An 18,739-nucleotide genomic window follows, 5' to 3' on the forward strand; every position below is an offset into this window, starting at 1 on the left:
TCTAGTCAGACAGCACAAAAGGTATACTTTTATTTAAGCAGTAAAATCCAAGTGTATGAAACGGTTAAGTGGAAGTACTAGCTTTTTGTAAGCATTTATAAGAGTTCTTTAAGTAGGCTACTTCATTGGTTAAATATGACTTAAAATACATTGACTAATTTATAAAATTAAAAAGATGACTATTTTGTAAAGTTAGATACAACTAATAGGACTGCCCTGAGTAGCACCAGAGCAGGAGAAAAAGAAAACTCTGACATAATTGATGAGTCTTCTCACTTCTGGAGTGGCACACTGACTGATTCATCATTTATATCTTTGCAGATTGTTTGGGACTCAGATTCCAGTGTTGTTCCTTAGGCACTGGTGTACTGTTGTTGATGGCATTGTTTTGTTTTGTATTTTTACTCTCCTGAGATAGTTGCTTTGTGGGTAATGGCAGTGACTTAACATTATCCTATCTTCTCCCAGTTGGGTATTTTTTTCTTGATGTATATTGCTATTCCCAAAGGACCAGGGCTGTGGTTTTGGCCATTAGTCTTTGTTTCCTAACAATTAGCATTATTATCCACTTTTACCAGCCTGTTTTAAAACTTGTATTTTCTCCACCAGGAAAAGCACTGCCAACAGAAGTACAACGTTTCCTGTATAATGATTCTTCCTCAATACCAGCGTAAGGGCTATGGCAGGTTTCTCATCGATTTCAGTAAGGATTATATTAATTTCTCATTGGTCTCTTCTGGTGGACCTTCTTCTGTATATATATATTTAAAGATTTGTAGATGATTTGTTGGCTCCCAGTATCTTTTGTTGTATTGCTATATGAGCCTTTAAAAACCTAAAGCCACTGCTGGATGCTGTGGCTCATACCTGTAATCTCAGCACTTTGGGAAGCTGGGGTGGGAGAATTGCTTGAGCCCAGGAGTTCAAGACCAGCCTGGGCAACATGGTGAGGCTTCATCTCTACAAAAAATTTAAAAAGTTAGGCGGGCATGATGGTATGCACCTGGTTAGTGTTCTAGCTATAGAGGAAGCTGAGGTGGGAGGATCACTTAAGCCCAGGAGGTTGAGGCTGCAGTGAGCAGTGGTACCCCTGCATTGCAGGCTCCAGCCTGGGCCACAGAGCAAGACTGTATCTCAGAAATGGAAATAAACCTAAAGCCACAAGTTCCTTTTATTTTGGTTGGACATGAAATATTTTTTAAAAACTTAACACTGAATAAAATTTTTTGTGATATATAGCACATACCCTTAATTTGCAGCTGTTCATTTACAATGGAACTTAGTTTTATGCAGTAATACAATGTTAAGAATATTGTATAACTGCTTCAATTAGTGCTAATAAGTACTGTGCCTTCCCTATTTTTGTTATCCAATTATCTGAGAAAAATGTGTGTATTTTTTAGTTAGGCTTTACTTAGTGGTTAAGCATATGCAACACATCTTTCAATATCTGAAGAAGTGAACGATAGGGAAAGTAGTTTAATCTGAGTTAAAAAGTGACAGCTCACAGTTCTAAAGAGATCATTGTGGAACTGCATTTTGTTTTTTACACATTGTTAATCTTGCTTAGAAAGTTAGATGTATGTTTGTAATAAATGCCATAATGATTATGAAATAGTAATTGAAGGGAATATTTAACTCGGATAGTGCTATAAAATAATATTTAAATGAATATATGCAGAACTAATGGTTCAAACTTTTTTTTTTTTTTGAGACGGAGTTTCGCTCTTGTTACCCAGGCTGGAGTGCAATGGCGCGATCTCGGCTCACCGCAACCTCCACCTCCTGGGTTCAGGCAATTCTCCTGCCTCAGCCTCCGGAGTAGCTGGGATTACAGGCACGCGCCACCATGCCCAGCTAATTTTTTGCACCTTTAGTAGAGACGGGGTTTCACAATGTTGACCAGGATGGTCTCGATCTCTTGACCTCGTGATCCACCCGCCTCGGCCTCCCAAAGTGCTGGGATTACAGGCTTAAGCCACCGCGCCCGGCCTCAAACAAAAGATTTTGATTCCAGTCTTGAGACGTTAATTAAGCTGCTTCTTGGCTTTAGACTGTCCTTCTGTCCATATTTTATTGGAAGTATGTACTACTGGTTGTTTTACACATTTTCTCGTCTTTTTAGATGAACAGTAGGGGATGGAACTCAGATTACTTCCTTTAATGTTAATATATTGTTTTGAAATAGAATTCATGATTAGACATCTTATATATACCATTAAATTGCAAAGTTAAGGAAAATATTTGAGGGGGGTGTGTGTGTTGTGTGTGAGGTATACAAACAATCTGTGTAGTAACAGTATTGTTTATATTTACTTTTCCTGATACATGTTTTCAAATTATATTCTTACACTGCTTTTACATTTTCTTTAATGGCAATAAAAATACCTTTCTCTCCCATCTCCCATTTTTGATGCTTTTCCTTAGAAGTTATGCCTTTATTTTTCAGTTCTTGAGAGCTGTGCACTAGAGAGGACAGAGTCCACAGTTCCCACACTTAGGTTGGCAGTCCTGCTTGCCTAGAATTAGAGTGATAGGTAATTGTGAGGGGTTTTGGTTGAAGTGAAAGTTTTGTCATCTAATTCGCTCACAGAACTACAGTTTTAATAGGATTACGTGAAAAGGAAGGCATTCTTTGGCGCTTCTCAGTTCAGATATAGCTGTTGCCACCTAGTGTCCAAATAAAGCATTCAAGGCTTGTTTCCCCTAGGACGTTGAACTACAAACAGTTAACAGAGTCCTGGTTTTTAACACTTTTGAATTTTTTAACAAGGTAATTCATATTAACTTAGACAAAATAATACTTAGTGTTCAATACATATAAACTATGTATTCTTTCTGCAGATTTGTTGTTTTAAAATAGTTTTGCAATGTTGTTCTCTTTTTTTGAAGGAATTTACCTTTGGAGTTATTCTTGGTTGTAGAAGAGGGGATTATTATTTTGGTGAATCCTGTTTTTTGGACTGGCTGACATATTTGTGATTTAGGTTATGTGTGATTCTTTAGGTTATTTGTTATCAAAGCGTGAAGGCCAAGCAGGGTCTCCAGAGAAACCGTTATCTGATCTGGGTCGTCTTTCCTACATGGCATATTGGAAAAGTGTAATATTGGAGTGCCTTTATCACCAAAATGACAAGCAGATTAGCATTAAGAAGTTAAGCAAGTTAACTGGAATCTGCCCTCAAGACATCACTTCCACACTCCACCACCTACGAATGCTGGACTTCCGTAGTGACCAGTGAGTATCACATCCTTTTGTATACCTTTGAAAGATAATTACGTTGAAGCTTTTGGATCAGCCAGCCAGATTATTGATGAAAGGGCATTAACTAATACAAATGATGTACTTGGTGATGATGAGATACCATTTTCCTTTCTAGGATATTTATTCAATTGACTATATATACAAACTTCTTAAACTGAACTCTTTTTCTTGTGTATTCCTCCTAATTTTTGGATATAAGCTACTGAATCTTTCATCTTCTAGTATTGGGAGCTCTTTCATAGTATAAGAAGTAACCACTCTAGAAACAGTGTCATTAAATGAAGTGCCCGTGATAAATGTTCATATAAATGGCACAAAGTGAATATAGATTAAAAGGAAGAACAGACAGTTCACCATTCCCTAAAGTAGTAGAAAAAGGTCACGAAGAACAGAGGCATTTGAGCCAAATAAATGGAGATAGGAAAGAGAGTACAGAAGAGCAGGTGAACTTCTGGAGTGGGCCGTGTGAGACAGCAGGCAGTGAAAACAGACTGTGGCCACGGTAAAGAGCTAAGCGTTTGCCCTGCTTCATACTCCTGGCCATCTCATGTGGTGGGTCATTTCCACATTCCATCTTCCCAGGCAGGCTGTCTTTGCAGTGCCCATCATCTTCTATAGGCTTTGCCAGGGGTTCCCATCTCCACATTCATTTTTATGTGCATCTTATACATTGTTGATTGCTATAAACTTTTCTCTGGTTCCAGATTTGTGATTATCCGCCGGGAAAAACTTATCCAGGATCACATGGCAAAGCTTCAGCTGAATTTGCGACCTGTAGATGTAGATCCAGAATGTTTACGCTGGACTCCAGTCATAGTGTCCAACTCTGTGGTCTCGGAGGAGGAAGAGGAGGAGGCTGAGGAAGGAGAAAATGAAGAGTCACAATGCCAGGAAAGAGAATTGGAGACCAGTGTAAGGGCATGGATAGTCTCTATTTTTGATGACATAAGATATATTTTTGATTTCATGAGTATTTATGATAATGTATTATGATAATCTTTCACAGAAAAGTAAATTCACATCAGAATGTCAAGAGTTTTATTTCAATGGTGGAGGTTTCAGGAAGACTGAGCCTGCTTTACTTATGTATTTTTTGGCTCTGGGCAATTAGGAGACCATCAGGTTTCTTACAATGTGTTACTTATGACAAAAGTATTTCTTACCAGGGTGCCAATAAGCAGCTCAATATTAAGCTGGATATTAGTTGAGAAATCCGAATTGAATCCAAATCCAACAGTTTTTTAAAAATGAAATGGAGGTTAGGTGTAGTGGCTCATGCCTGTAATCTCAGTGCTTTAGGAGGCCCGGGCAGGAGGATTGCTTGAGACCAGGAGTTCAGGACAATCAGGGAAATGTAGTGAGACTCCACCTCTACAAACAAACAAACTAGGGATATAGTGAGACTCCATCTCTACAAAAAGCAAACAAACAAAACAAAATGAAATGGAGATAGATGTTCCTTAAATAGAATATCAAGGAACTGTTGTAAACTCATGTATGTTTTCTAATGGGGCACCAAAGCATCTCCTGCACACACAGGTCTTTTTAGCTGTTAAAGGGTTGCTGATGGACTGTACTACATGTGTCATTGTCAGTGTTTTTCTTCATGTGATCATATTTTTATAGCTCTTATTTTTTAAGCAGTGCTTCATTCTTTCAACATCTGTGTCCTTCTTTGATAAACATAAATCCCATGCCCCTCTTTAGTGCAGTTTAATTTTCAAAATATTCAGAATAAAAGTAAATTTTTAAATTACATAAATTTTCTTTCATATTTCTCAAATGCCTCCTTCTTCTTGCCCATGTTGCAAGATCCTGTCTCCTCCTCCCTGTTTATAAATTTTTATTTCACAATCTCATTTAACATTTAGAAGAACAATAGTGTTCACTTTGTTTATTGAGGATGGTACTGCAGAGAGTTTCGGAGCACAGGCTCTGGAGTCAGACTGCCTGGCTTTCTAACCCACCATCTTCACTTGCTCTTGAGTGACCTGGGGGAGAATACTTATTTTTTGTACCCAACACACCTTATTTGTAAAGTGGAAATGTAGTGGTAATACTTCCTATGATCATTGGGGAGATTAAATGAATAATGCATATATAGAATTTAAAACAGTGCTGAAACAGGAAATATTCATGTTAAATATTAAATAATTGATCATTTTGTTTTTAAAACTCAGTTTCCTTTTTTCTCTCTCAGTACTTAAAAGGTCAGAAGAGATAAATGTAAGCAAACAAGACTGAAAAATTAACCAGCATTGTTTTATTTTCTAAAATCAGGTGGGAAAGTCTGTGTGTCGTGAGGACAAAGAACAAGATTCTTACTCAGTAGAAAGTGAAAAGAAACCAGAAGTTATGGCTCCAGTCAGTTCTACACGTTTGAACAAACAAGTCCTTCCTCGTGATAGTCTTCCTGCAAATAGCCAGCCATCTCGGAGGGGCCGCTGGGGAAGGAAGAACAGAAAAACCCAGGAACGTTTTGGTGATAAAGATTCTAAACTGCTCTTAGAAGAGACATCTTCACCTCCTCAGGAACAATATGGAGAATGTGGGGAGAAATCAGAAGCTACCCAGGAACAATACACTGAAAGTGAAGAACAGCTGGTGGCTTCTCAGGAGCAGCCAAGCCAGGATGGGAAACCTGACCTTCCCAAAAGAAGACTCAGTGAAGGGGTTGAGCCCTGGCGAGGACAGCTCAAGAAAAGCCCTGAGGCTCTGAAGTGCAGACTAACAGAAGGAAATGAGAGGCTGCCCCGCCGCTACAGTGAGGGTGACAGGGCTGTCCTCAGGGACTTCAGTGAGAGTAGCGAGGAGGAGGAAGAGCCAGAAAGCCCTCAGTCAAGCTCACCACCAATTCTCACAAAGCCCACGTTGAAGCGAAAGGTAACACGTTTCTTTCCAGGTCTTCTCTTCCGCCAATTCCAGTTTATTATATTCCTTTTTATTTTAGCTTACAGTTCTGAAAGAGTAAAGTTAGAAATTCATAGTGTGTTGCTTTAGAAACTTTAAGCCTTTATGTATTGTAGCTCGAGATCTTCGCAGTGAACATTTGAGATGTGCATGTGACTTCTTTGATTCATGGGAAATCACTCGGAAATCATAAGCTTATTTAAGGGCTCCACCTCTTGGGACGCAAACAGACTTCTTTTCGGCCTACTGGTTTGATGTCCAAATCAGGACTTTTAGGAGCTTTAAAAATATTTTTAAAGTATGTACAGATTAGAAGAGTTGATATTAGAAAAGGAGACCAAAATATTACACAATTAATTGGAAAGCGAACATAGTGATGCCCTGTATTTTGGGGTACTCAGTACAGTCACTCATCTTGGGTGCTACTATTTTCTCTGCTCTCCCCACTTCTCGCATATCCCTCCAGTGGCTTAACTTGGTCTCTCTTGCTTTAAAAATATTTTCTAAACTATATTCGATCATCTTGCAATTTCTGAATGATAGCCAATTAATTATTAAATAATGTATGATGATGATAAGGAATTCTGTTAAGTTGTTTACCAGAAGCATTCCAGGCTTTAAGCATTACCAGGAGGCAGCCAGACTGAAGCGAGGCCACTCCCAGCTAGCTTCCAGCCAAAGCAGCAGCACAACCATTCCATTCCTTTCCTTTCCTTACAGGGCCTTAAAAAGCAAGGCAGGTTTTTTTTTTGTGTGTGTGTGTGTTTTTTTTTTAAGAGAATAATATCTTCAGAGCAGTTTTACATTTGCAGAATTATTGCCAAGAAAGTACAGAGTTTGCATATACCCCAGTCAGTTTCCCGTATTACTAATCCCTTGTGTCGATGTGGTACATCTATCACAGTTATTGAACCAATGTGGATACATCACTAACTAGAGTTCATACTTTATTCAGACTTCCAGTTTTCCTTAATTTCCTTTTTCTATTCCAGGATCCCACCCAGCATATCACCTTACATTTAGTAGTTGTGTGTCTTTAGGTTCCTCTTGGTTGTGGTAGTTTCTCAGAATTTCCTTAGTTTCCGTGGACTTCACAGTTTTGAGAATGACTGGTCAGGTATTTTGTAAAAGATCCCTCATAATATTAGAATGGGGTAATATATTCTTAAGAGGAAGACCATAGAGGTAAAAGGCATTCTTACCACATAATTAAAGAGTGCCTGTCAACATGTATCTATCATTATGTATAGGGAAGCTGGGCATGGTGGTGCACTCTTATAATCCTAGATATTTGGGAGACTTAGGAATATCACTTGAACTTGAGGCTGTAGTGCACGATGATTGCACCTGTAAATAGCCACTGCACTCCAACCTATGTGACATAGCAAGACCCCGTCTGTAAAAACAAAAAAAAAAGTATCAAGTATGAGGGTATTTATTATCAATATGACTTTTCCTTGTTGAAGTTAACTTTGATGATCTGCTTTAAGATACCGTTTGCCAGGTGTCTACTTCTCTTTTCCCTTTTCCTGTGCTGGAAGGAAGTCACTGTGCACAACCACACAAGATTTCTACCCCCTCAGGGTGGAGGCTCAGCATAAGTTACTTGAATTTCTGCTTGGGAGATTGTCCTTTCTCCCTCAGCTGTTTGTTTATCCAAGCATTTATTTATATCATTATGGACCCAGATATTTACTCGATACTTCAATTTATAATCTAGTACTACTACTTTTTAAAACGTATTGCTCAGATTGTTCCAGCTTTGACCATTGGGAGATCTTTCAACCGAAAGTTTCTTTCCTTTTTTTTTTGTCTTCGTTTTTTCCTCAGATGGGGTCTTACTCTGCCACCTAGGCTGAGGGACTACAGGAATGCACCATCACGCCTGGCTAATTTTTGTATTTTTGATAAAGACTGGGTTTTGCTATGTTGCTCAGGCTGGTTTTGAACTCCCAAGCTCAAGCAGTCCACCCTCCTCTGCCTCCAAGGTGCTGGGGGTAGAGGTGTGAGCCACCACACCTGGCCTTCTGTGTTTCTTTACTGTAACATACTGTTGTTGTCACATTGGGATCTTTTTGTTTTGTTTGAAGCATTTCCTTTCTGGCACTACAAGATGCTTCAGGTTCATCTTGTAGATTTCATGCCCTAGTCCTAGAATCAGCCATTGCTCCAAGGATCAGGGCTATTTGAAATCTAATTTGAAAATTACATTCTCGATTAGGACTAGTAAGTTTGAAGTAGAAGAAAGTTGAGCATTGATTAACTCTGCTGTTCATTGCATGATAATGAAGAATAGATCTTTGCTATGCTAGCGTTTATATTGCCAATTTATAAAGTAAAACAAATTATGCTATTATGTTAAAAAAAAAAACAGGCAGTTAGCTCAAATGCAAAGTCATTTTGAAGTTAATGAATACATGTATTTGACTGAATGTGTGAACTTAAGTCCTATAACCTCTCTGACATCTGTAGAATGAAGGGATTGGATTAGATCATCTCTGGGGCTTCATCTGTTACTTTGTGATATTAATTGTGTAGTTGAAGCTATTTGGTCAGCCCAGTGTGAAGTTGTGCTAAATGTGCCTAAATTTCAGTAACAGATTTATTTTACTTTTGAAATATTTCACTGAGTAAATACATTTCAACTCCGTATTTCTACATTCCACAACTTTTTATGAATAGTTCATGAAAATTGCATACAGCTTTACTGATAGTTCTGCTAACCTTCACAGTAGTGCTGTAAGACAAAGTGTTTTTGTTTCTCTTTTGCTCTTAAGGAAGAGCTAAGGGATTAAGCCTCTTGGTCATTTCAGTATTAAAATGGGCAACTCTCTAGGGTGCTAAATTCAACTGAACTATTAAGAGAATTATAATGTCTGCTATTTGGAGATGGCTGCCTATTCTTTTACAAAGTTATATTCAGTTGTCTAACACCTTTGCATTTATAATAAGTATGGTATCTTACTATAGTATTTTGAAATAATATTCAGAATGTGTTTGGTAAGCAGCATCCTCATTTAATATGTACTAATTCTATTTGGTTTTAAAACTGTTTTCATTTTATTATTAGAAAAGATAGTGTTCATAACTGTAAATACTTGCTTTCTCTATTAAACAGAAACCATTTCTCCACCGAAGGAGGAGAGTCCGAAAGCGCAAACACCACAATAGCAGTGTAGTCACAGAAACTATTTCTGAGACCACTGAAGTGTTAGATGAACCTTTTGAAGATTCTGACTCTGAGAGGCCAATGCCAAGATTAGAACCCACATTTGAGATTGATGAAGAAGAGGAGGAAGAGGATGAAAACGAACTCTTCCCTAGAGGATACTTCCGTCGTTTGTCCTCGCAAGATGTACTCAGGTGTCAGTCCTCTTCTAAGAGGAAGTCTAAAGATGAAGAAGAAGATGAAGAGTCAGATGATGCTGACGGTATGTTTTATAGAACTCACTTACTGTGATTTATTGTCTTCAGATATACAGCAGTCGCAGCGACAGACCCTTCAGCAAAAAGGCTGAAAAATGAACACACCCACTAAACAAGAAAAGGAATACTTGGCAGTCTCTAAAAAGTTGTATGAAGTATATCTGCCCTCATTTTTAAATGTGTTTTCCCTTCAACTCAGAACCTGTATTAATTTGCCTCTGCAGAAAATATCTTACTATTAGGCAACTTTTTTTTTTTTTTTCCCTAATCCTTTCTAAGCCTTTATTAGACTCTTTAGTTAAAGGGTGAGTTGGACTTAGCATCAGGAAGATGTAGTAACCCTTCACTAGTATGTGCATTCTCTAGACTTAGTCTGTTTTGTTCATTGCTATATGCTGAGTGGTTAAGCCAGGCACTTAGTACGTGGTGTTAAATGAGTGAATGCGAAGAAGAAAATTCTTCAGAAAGAGCAGATTCATATAAATCGGAACTAGCTTCAGATCTGTTCAGGAATCTTTCCTGAATCCTATCTGTAATATGTCTTACCCAACTAGTAATAAATTTCTCACAAATGGTAACAATAACTCAAAATAGATTTTATAGTGTAGGTAAAAATTCAACTGTCAACTTTTAAAGTAGCCTAGTTGTCATTTCTTCTCTAGCAATGCTGAAACTAGGTTTTATGTATATGAGCCAGGTCAAAAACTAGTCTTTTTCACCCTAGCCTGAAGTTTTGCCAGTGTGTCATGCTTCCTGCATCTGCAGTGTGTTTGTCTCGCATGGGCGCAGAATGAGCTTTGTTACTTTGTTGGGGAAATTTGAAGAAATCTGTTTGTCCAGTCTTGGCACATAAACCTTTAGCTTTCATACATTAACTAGTTGAGCTCTTTCTTCTTCTTTTTTTTTTTTAAAGTCATTTCAAGTCTAGAAGATAAACTTGTGTTTTCTCCATTCTCATATTTTCTATATAACAAATAATTTTTTATTTTTTTTGAGATGGAGTCTCACTCTGTCACCCAGACTGGAGTGCAGTGGCACCATCTCAGCTCACTACCATCTTCTCCTCTTAGGTTCAAGCGATTCTCGTGCCTCAGCCTCCCAGGTAGCTGGCATTACAGGTGCATGCCACCATGCCTGGCTAATTTTTGTATTTTTAGTAGAGACGAGGTTTCACCATGTTGGCCAGGCTAGTCTTCAAACTCCTGACCTCAAGCATTCTGCCTGCCTTGGCCTCCCAAAGTGGTGGAATTAGAGGCATGAGTCACCCAACCCAGCCAACAATACTTTTAATATAGTGATAAGATGAATGAATTTTTTGCTCTATCATGAATGATTCTACAAAGTTTAACTTGTTATGTTTTGAAATACATTAACTGTGAAACTAAAAATTTATTTTGTAAATTTGGCACTTTACAGTCTGTCTTAGATCATTGTACACTAAAATAGTACTCTACCCCCATGAAGTTCCTGTTTACCTAGGTTTTTGCTGATGCAGCCATTTCCTTTGTTGACTTTCAAGTTACTGCAAAATGTATCTTCTTAGCTACATTCTCACCCCTTCTTGTTCTTGTTCTTATATTAATATTCTTATCCTTTAAAAATTAATGGGGAATGTGAGTGTACTTAATGCCACTGAACTTACACTTAGAAATGGTTAAGATTTTAAGTTTTATGTATAGTTTACCACCGTTTTTAAAAATGCTAATATCAAATTTATTTCTAATGAATATAATTGGTGCTTTAATTTTTTCTTGTTTGTCTAGTTTTAAATGTCAGTTCCTGTCTAGGACTAAATAAATGCTTTGCAGCTATTCCCATACAAACACAACATTAATTGAACAACTTCTTACATACGATGGCTCAGTCATGGCCTGGAGTAATTAGCTCATCATACAACCTGAAGTGATGGTTTATGGAAACGAAGAAAATCAGAGAGAGAACATAAATCACAAGCAGAAAAGAAAAGAGGAAATAAGCTGATTTGTAGCTTTCAGTAGAGACAACTTGATAAAAGGCTGAGACAACTTGATAAAAGGCTGACTTACTACTTATTTGCATCTTTGTAGAGCTCATCTCCATTTTACAGATTAAGAAACCAAAACATGGAAAAATTTCCCATAGCCATAGAGCTGGTGATGGTAGTCTTGAATTTTTTATTTTTTATTTTTTTTTTTTAGGCAGAGCCTTACTCTGTCACCCAGGTTGGAGTGCAGTGGCGCAATCTTGGCTTACTGCAACCTCTGCCACCCAGGTTCAAGTGATTCTCCTGCCTCAGCCTCCCGAGTAGCTAGGATTACAGGCGCACACCACCATGCCCAGCTAATATTTTTGTTTGTTTTTAGTAGAGACAGTGTTTCACCATGTTGGTCAGGCTGATCTCCAGCTCCTGATCTCGTGATCTGACCGCCTCAGCCTTCCAAAGTGCTGGGATTACAGGTGTGAACACCCAGCTGAATTGGTTCTCACTAGTGTCTGATAATACAGTGTTGACCAGGATTCTTTCATAGTTCTGCCAGTTCACTGTGTTACTTGGAGTATGTCATTAATTAGTTTTAAAATGAAGATTATCAGGAGTTAGTTTATACAAGTAATTGTTTATAAAGTCATTTCTGTTGCACATGCTAGTCTCAGAAGAAGGAACTAGAAAAATATAAGACCTTGTAACATGTCTTTATTTTTTTATCCTTCCTGTATAGACACTCCTATCCTAAAGCCAGTATCTCTCTTGCGAAAATGTGATGTGAAGAATTCTTCTCTTGAGCCAGATACATCCACACCTTTGAAAAAGAAAAAGGGATGGCCCAAAGGCAAGAGCCGAAAACCAATCCACTGGAAGAAAAGACCTGGTCGGAAACCAGGATTTAAGTTGAGTAGGGAAATCATGCCGGTTTCTGCTCAAGCATGCGTCATTGAGCCTGTCATCCCTGTTTCTAAAGCTGGACGTAAACCCAAGATCCAAGAGTGTGAAGAGACTGTTGAACCAAAAGAAGACATGCCCTTACCTGAGGAGAGGAAGGAGGAAGAGTTGCAGGCAGAGGCAGAAGAGGCTGAAGAGGGTGAGGAAGAGGACGCAGCCAGCAGTGAAGTCCCAGTAGCCTCTCCAGCAGAGAGCAGCAACAGTCCTGAGACCGAAGCCAAGGAGCCAGAGGTGGAGGAGGAAGAAGAGAAGCCCCGCGTCTCAGAGGAGCAGAGGCAGTCAGAGGAGGAGCAGCAGGAACTGGAGGAGCCAGAGCAAGAGGAGGAGGAGGATGCGGCTGCAGAGACTGTCCAGAATGACGACCATGATGCTGATGATGAGGATGACGGCCACCTCGAGTCCATAAAGAAAAAAGAGTTGGAGGAACAGCCTGTGAGGGAAGATGTCAAGGAGGAACCTGGTGGTCAAGAGTCTTTTTTAGATGCTAATATGCAGAAAAATAGAGAAAAGATAAAGGATAAAGAGGAAACTGAGCCAGATTCTGAAGAGGAGCAGCCTTCCCATGACACATCCGTGGTGTCAGAGCCGATGCCTGGGTCTGAGGATGACCACGAAGAAGACTCCCACACTAAGGAAGAGTTAACTGAATTAAAAGAGGAAGAAGAGATTCCTCATAGTGAACTGGATCTGGAAACTGTACAGGCAGTGCAGTCTTTGACTCAAGAAGAAAGCAATGAGCATGAGGGCGCCTACCAGGACTGTGAGGAAACTCTCGCTGCGTGTCAGACCCTGCAGAGTTACACCCAGGCTGACGAGGACCCTCAGATGTCCATGGTTGAAGACTGTCATGCATCAGAACATAACAGTCCTATCTCCTCTGTTCAGTCTCACCCCAGCCAGTCAGTCCGTTCGGTCAGCAGTCCCAACGTGCCTGCCCTTGAGAGTGGCTACACCCAGATCAGCCCAGAACAAGGATCCCTGTCCGCACCCTCTATGCAGAACATGGAGACCAGCCCCATGATGGATGTGCCTTCCGTTTCAGACCACTCTCAGCAGGTGGTGGACAGCGGCTTCAGTGATCTGGGCAGCATTGAGAGCACCACTGAAAACTATGAGAACCCAAGCAGTTACGATTCCACGATGGGTGGCAGCATCTGTGGGAACAGCTCTTCCCAGAGCAGCTGCTCCTATGGTGGGCTGTCATCCTCCAGCAGCCTCACCCAGAGCAGCTGTGTGGTCACTCAGCAGATGGCTAGCATGGGCAGCAGCTGCAGCATGATGCAGCAGAGCAGCGTCCAGCCTGCTGCCAACTGCGGCATCAAGTCACCTCAGAGCTGTGTGGTGGAGAGGCCTCCCAGTAACCAGCAGCAGCAGCCGCCGCCACCACCTCCGCAGCAGCCGCAGCCGCCGCCGCCACAGCCACAACCAGCACCCCAGCCTCCACCACCCCAGCAGCAGCCGCAGCCGCAGCAGCCGCAGCCGCAGCCCCAGCAGCCTCCACCCCCACCCCCTCCCCAACAGCAGCCCCCTCTGTCACAGTGTAGTATGAATAACAGTTTCACCGCAGCTCCTATGATCATGGAGATACCAGAATCTGGAAGCACTGGGAACATAAGTATCTATGAGAGGATTCCAGGGGATTTTGGTGCCGGCAGCTACTCTCAACCATCAGCCACCTTCAGCCTAGCCAAGCTGCAGCAGCTGACCAACACCATTATGGACCCTCATGCCATGCCTTATAGCCATTCTCCTGCTGTGACTTCCTATGCAACCAGTGTTTCTCTGTCCAATACAGGACTGGCTCAGCTGGCTCCGTCTCATCCCTTAGCTGGGACTCCTCAAGCACAAGCCACCATGACACCACCCCCAAACTTGGCATCCACTACCATGAACCTCACATCTCCTCTGCTCCAGTGCAACATGTCTGCCACCAACATTGGCATTCCTCACACGCAGAGATTGCAAGGGCAAATGCCAGTGAAGGGGCACATTTCCATCCGCTCCAAGTCGGCACCACTGCCCTCTGCGGCTGCTCACCAGCAGCAGCTGTATGGCCGCAGCCCATCAGCGGTTGCCATGCAGGCCGGTCCTCGTGCACTGGCTGTTCAGCGTGGCATGAACATGGGGGTTAATCTGATGCCTACCCCCGCTTATAATGTCAATTCCATGAATATGAACACCTTGAATGCCATGAACAGCTATCGAATGACACAGCCCATGATGAACAGCAGTTACCATAGTAACCCTGCCTACATGAACCAGACAGCACAGTATCCTATGCAGATGCAGATGGGAATGATGGGGAGCCAGGCCTATACCCAGCAGCCTATGCAGCCAAACCCTCATGGGAACATGATGTACACGGGCCCCTCCCATCACAGCTACATGAACGCTGCTGGTGTGCCCAAGCAGTCACTCAACGGACCTTACATGAGAAGATGAGCAAGATGGACTTGCAGTCAAAAACTTAAATATATATAAATAAAGGAAACTTTTATACTGACAAACCAGAGAAAAATGGACCTTTTTCCAGTTAAAATATTGCTGTAGATTTAGAGGAATTTTTCTTTGGTTTATTTTATTTTTTAGAAAACCTGATCTTCCCTTTTTTTGGGTTCATTTTGTTCTGGGTTTTGGTTTTCTTCACAATCTTGAACATTTTACAGTAGAACTCATCTAAAAATGGATTTGGGGATGGGAAACATGCACAAAATCTTTTCATAATTAAAAAGAGCCTTACTTTCTTTACATACCACATGGACAGAATTTGTGTAAAAGTGAATTATCTTTATTTTAAAATGTATGTTTTCCCTCACTGTTTGCAGCTCCCAATGTTGTCATTTTTAAATGTTATATACATCTCAAGGGTTAACCAGACCCTTTCCTCCAAACCCACCCTTTCATTTCCTACTTCATTCCAGCAGGAGGCACTTAGGGGAGACTCGGACGGGGACATGGAGAACAACCCAAGCTCCTTAAACTTATTATTATTATTGTTAATATTATTATTATTATTAATAAAGTGAGGCAGGAAAATGCTTCTCCTTTTAAAATCCCCTCCACTCCCCCCCCCACACACACCTCTTGAAACCCTTCCCCAAGAATGTTTCTTTATAGACGGACTTCATTGAAATCTTTGTTGTTCTTGAATCAAGTGTAATATAATTTTTTTTCTTCTTTTTTAAAATATTCCCACTCAGCACTCAGAGACACAAAAATACTGTAAGTCTCAATTAACAGCAGAATCTCAGAGAAAAGCTGTTTGCAATCCAAATCCAGCCTTTGGAGGAATAGAGATGGTCAATTAACAATCAAAAAGAGGATATTAACCTCTTGTTTTTTACCACCTGGTGAATCAGCCATAACGCACACACCACCCAGCCTCTTGTTTCTAGTATGTACTTTGAAATGCTAACTGAGGGTCTTGATGCTTGAGCCTTTGACTGATAAAACTCAAAAAGCAGTCCCGAGTGATTCGCCTCTTAGGTTATTTCATGAAACGGTGGATTACTGTACATTGTAGTGATTTGAAAAGTAACTGACAAACCTTTGACACTGTTTATTTCATGTTGGAAGAGATGGCACAGATGTGTGTCAGAAGGGAGATCACGGTGTGGGTTTCATAACTACTTAAATAAGATACCTCTAGTTTTTGTTTGTCTTTTGAGATCCTGAGTTCATCCCCTCTGAATCAGAGTGCACACGCGCCTCTCCTGTGAGTGGCTAATGAGAAGAGGGACCGACCGACCACCAGCACAGTAGGGCAGATCTGGACAGCAGGATGTTGGCAGGTCCATGTGTTGCTCCCAACTCCATTCCCTTTTCTCTGATGCAACCAGTTTGCCCATTCTCTTCCTATTACTTGCTCCAGGGATAGGTAAAAAATATATATATATATATATATATATATATATATATATATATATATATATATTCCATCATTAGAAGATGGAAACTATTATACCACTTGGTATGTGCAGTCAAATATCCAAAAGGGGGAAGTACTGCTTAAAGAAATATCTGTAAGCATTAAATTCTCCTTTATTTGTACATTTTATATAGATATTTTTAAAGTACTAATTAGGCATTAAATTTTTTCAAATGCACAGGTTTGTTGGTTTTTTTATACACTTTAATTGACTTTCTCAAGCGTGCTAGGTAGAAACAGGCAGAATTCCACATCTTCCCACTCTCAGCTCTGAGCATGTGCAAGGCTGTGTAGGACCCGGTTTCTCTGTATATACTCCAGTTCCCAGTCATCTATGTAGAAAGTGCACTGTGCTGCCCTCGCCCTACATCTTCAGCTGTGTCATTGCTTCCTGGTTGGGGTGGGGACAGGGTGGGTCGGGAGGGAGGTATATTGGGAGGAGGGTGGGTCAAGGCAGAAGGAGAAGCTGTTGAAATGAGGGCCGTGAATTCAGTTTCTGTTGGTTTGCGGTTGTGTTTGGTTTTGTTTGTTTCTTTGAAAAAAAAATTCAATCGGGCAGCTCCCTTTTCCACAAGCCTCTTTGTGACTGTAGAACTATTGTAGAAAAAAAATGTTCTTTTCTATATTATAAAAGAAATTATCCAACACAGTAATATTGGTACCTGTCATTTTTTCACTTCTGTTTAAAAAAAAAATGTATTTTTAGCAAGATAACTTGGGTAATCTTCTAAAAAAGAAATTTAAAAACTCACTGTTAGTGACTTTGATGCCTTTTAAAATAAGAGCTTTTTCATTTCATTCCATCTTTAAAATTTTTTATCTTTGTTGTAGAATATTAAAAACTATTTTAAGAAAGATAAAAATTCTCTTTAAAGAGATCTCTAGCGTGTGTGAATAGAGCTCCAGATGCCTCTAAAAGCCGCATGTACAAAGGAAGCCACGTCTATCCTGTCTGTTTATATTTGCTTTTCCTGTTTTGTAACCTCTTTGTACTTTGTTCATGGTGACTTGTAAGCTAAGGGGAAGGGGTGCCTAGATGCCTTTGTACTTCTCCATGTCATGCGCTCCTGGGCCAGTTGGCCTCCCTTCCTCTCCTTGTATGTAATATCTTTTTTTCCCCTTTCTAGCAAGTACTTTCAAAGGAACTCTGTACATTTTAACATAAAAAATAAATTATGTTGAGCCATTTTGGATGTCTGTCTTGCATGTGGAATTTTTCTCCCTTCCCAGTATGTCAGAACTCAATTCTCGTCCTACACCCAGAGACCTATAAACAGCCTTTTCATTTTCCTCTTTATTATAGGAGGACAGGTTGGCCTTTGCTTTGAAATTCCAGTTTTCATTTATGTCTGTGTTTAAATACCAACAATATGGATGGATTTTACTTTCCCAAAGAACATGGCCCAGTAACCCTACTTTGGATTTTGTAGGGCCTTTCATACAAAAACCTAAAGGGATTTTAATTCCTGTCCCCTGCCTCCCCTTCCCCAACCATCCCCCGTCCAAAAAAAAAAAAAAAAAAGCAGTTGCAATAGCAAGTGGCTCCTGACGTGATAAATTGGAATAATTTTTATGAATCTTATTTTATAATGTAACTATTTTTAAAGCATTTTCGTCCATCCGCGCCCCCCACCCCCCAGCTCATTCTGCTTTTGCCAGAACTCAAGGCCCTGAACACTGATGACTTTTTGGTGTTCTCTTTTGGGTTGTGTTTGCTTCTTATCATTTAGAATTGTGGGCAGGAGACAGATTCCAGAAAATCAGATTTCACTTTGGAAAACTGGCCTTAGTTCCTGGTGGTAGGCAGTGAGGCAGGTTCAAGTTTTAATGGCCTCCACACTTTCTCTGCCCTTTCACACTGAGTGAGGAGTTGAGGAACTGTACGTGACATTACCTATAGCAGACCTTTGTTCTAAATTTCATGCTGTTAAAAGTTTAGGCGGTACACTCATGTTATCGCCAGAAAAGGAATGGTTTGTGTCCCTTGATGTCTTGGCTGGCTTATATAACCATGATATGGACACAGGTGGTGTCACTGTGCTATGCAATTACTAGTGGATTGTCTTGAAAACTTTTGCCTTTGCTACTGAAAAGTGCCTGCTTTAAGTGGTTTCAACATAAAGCAGTTCTGTTTTTTTCTGTGTAAGAGATAATGTGGCCAAAGACCATATTCTAGACTATATACACGCATACACACAATATTGTATTTAAGTATAATTTGAATTTATGTAATTCAATGTACAGCCAAGGAATGGATGAATTGTTTGTAGTAGGGGAAGTGCTCCGATTTCTT

At 40.2% G+C, this 18,739-nt stretch overlaps 1 protein-coding gene across 4 annotated transcripts in view; it reads left to right on the forward strand.

The window, feature by feature from the left end:
- Positions 1–17,639, forward strand: part of KAT6A (lysine acetyltransferase 6A) — a 118,047-nt gene extending 100,408 nt beyond the window's left edge. For all 4 annotated transcript variants that reach the window (XM_074383823.1, XM_074383824.1, XM_039463377.2 and 1 more), the window contains 6 exons: positions 610–703; positions 3,007–3,238; positions 3,970–4,177; positions 5,546–6,148; positions 9,294–9,606; positions 12,298–17,639. In XM_074383823.1, coding sequence (XP_074239924.1) covers positions 610–703; positions 3,007–3,238; positions 3,970–4,177; positions 5,546–6,148; positions 9,294–9,606; positions 12,298–14,960 — 4,113 coding nt within the window. In that variant the 3' untranslated portion in view covers positions 14,961–17,639. The remainder of the gene's footprint in view (positions 1–609; positions 704–3,006; positions 3,239–3,969; positions 4,178–5,545; positions 6,149–9,293; positions 9,607–12,297) is intronic.
- The last annotated feature ends 1,100 nt before the right edge of the window (positions 17,640–18,739 follow it).

The sequence above is a fragment of the Saimiri boliviensis genome, chromosome 13 (genome assembly GCF_048565385.1).
Source record: "Saimiri boliviensis isolate mSaiBol1 chromosome 13, mSaiBol1.pri, whole genome shotgun sequence".
NCBI classification, from domain to species: Eukaryota; Metazoa; Chordata; class Mammalia; order Primates; family Cebidae; genus Saimiri; species Saimiri boliviensis.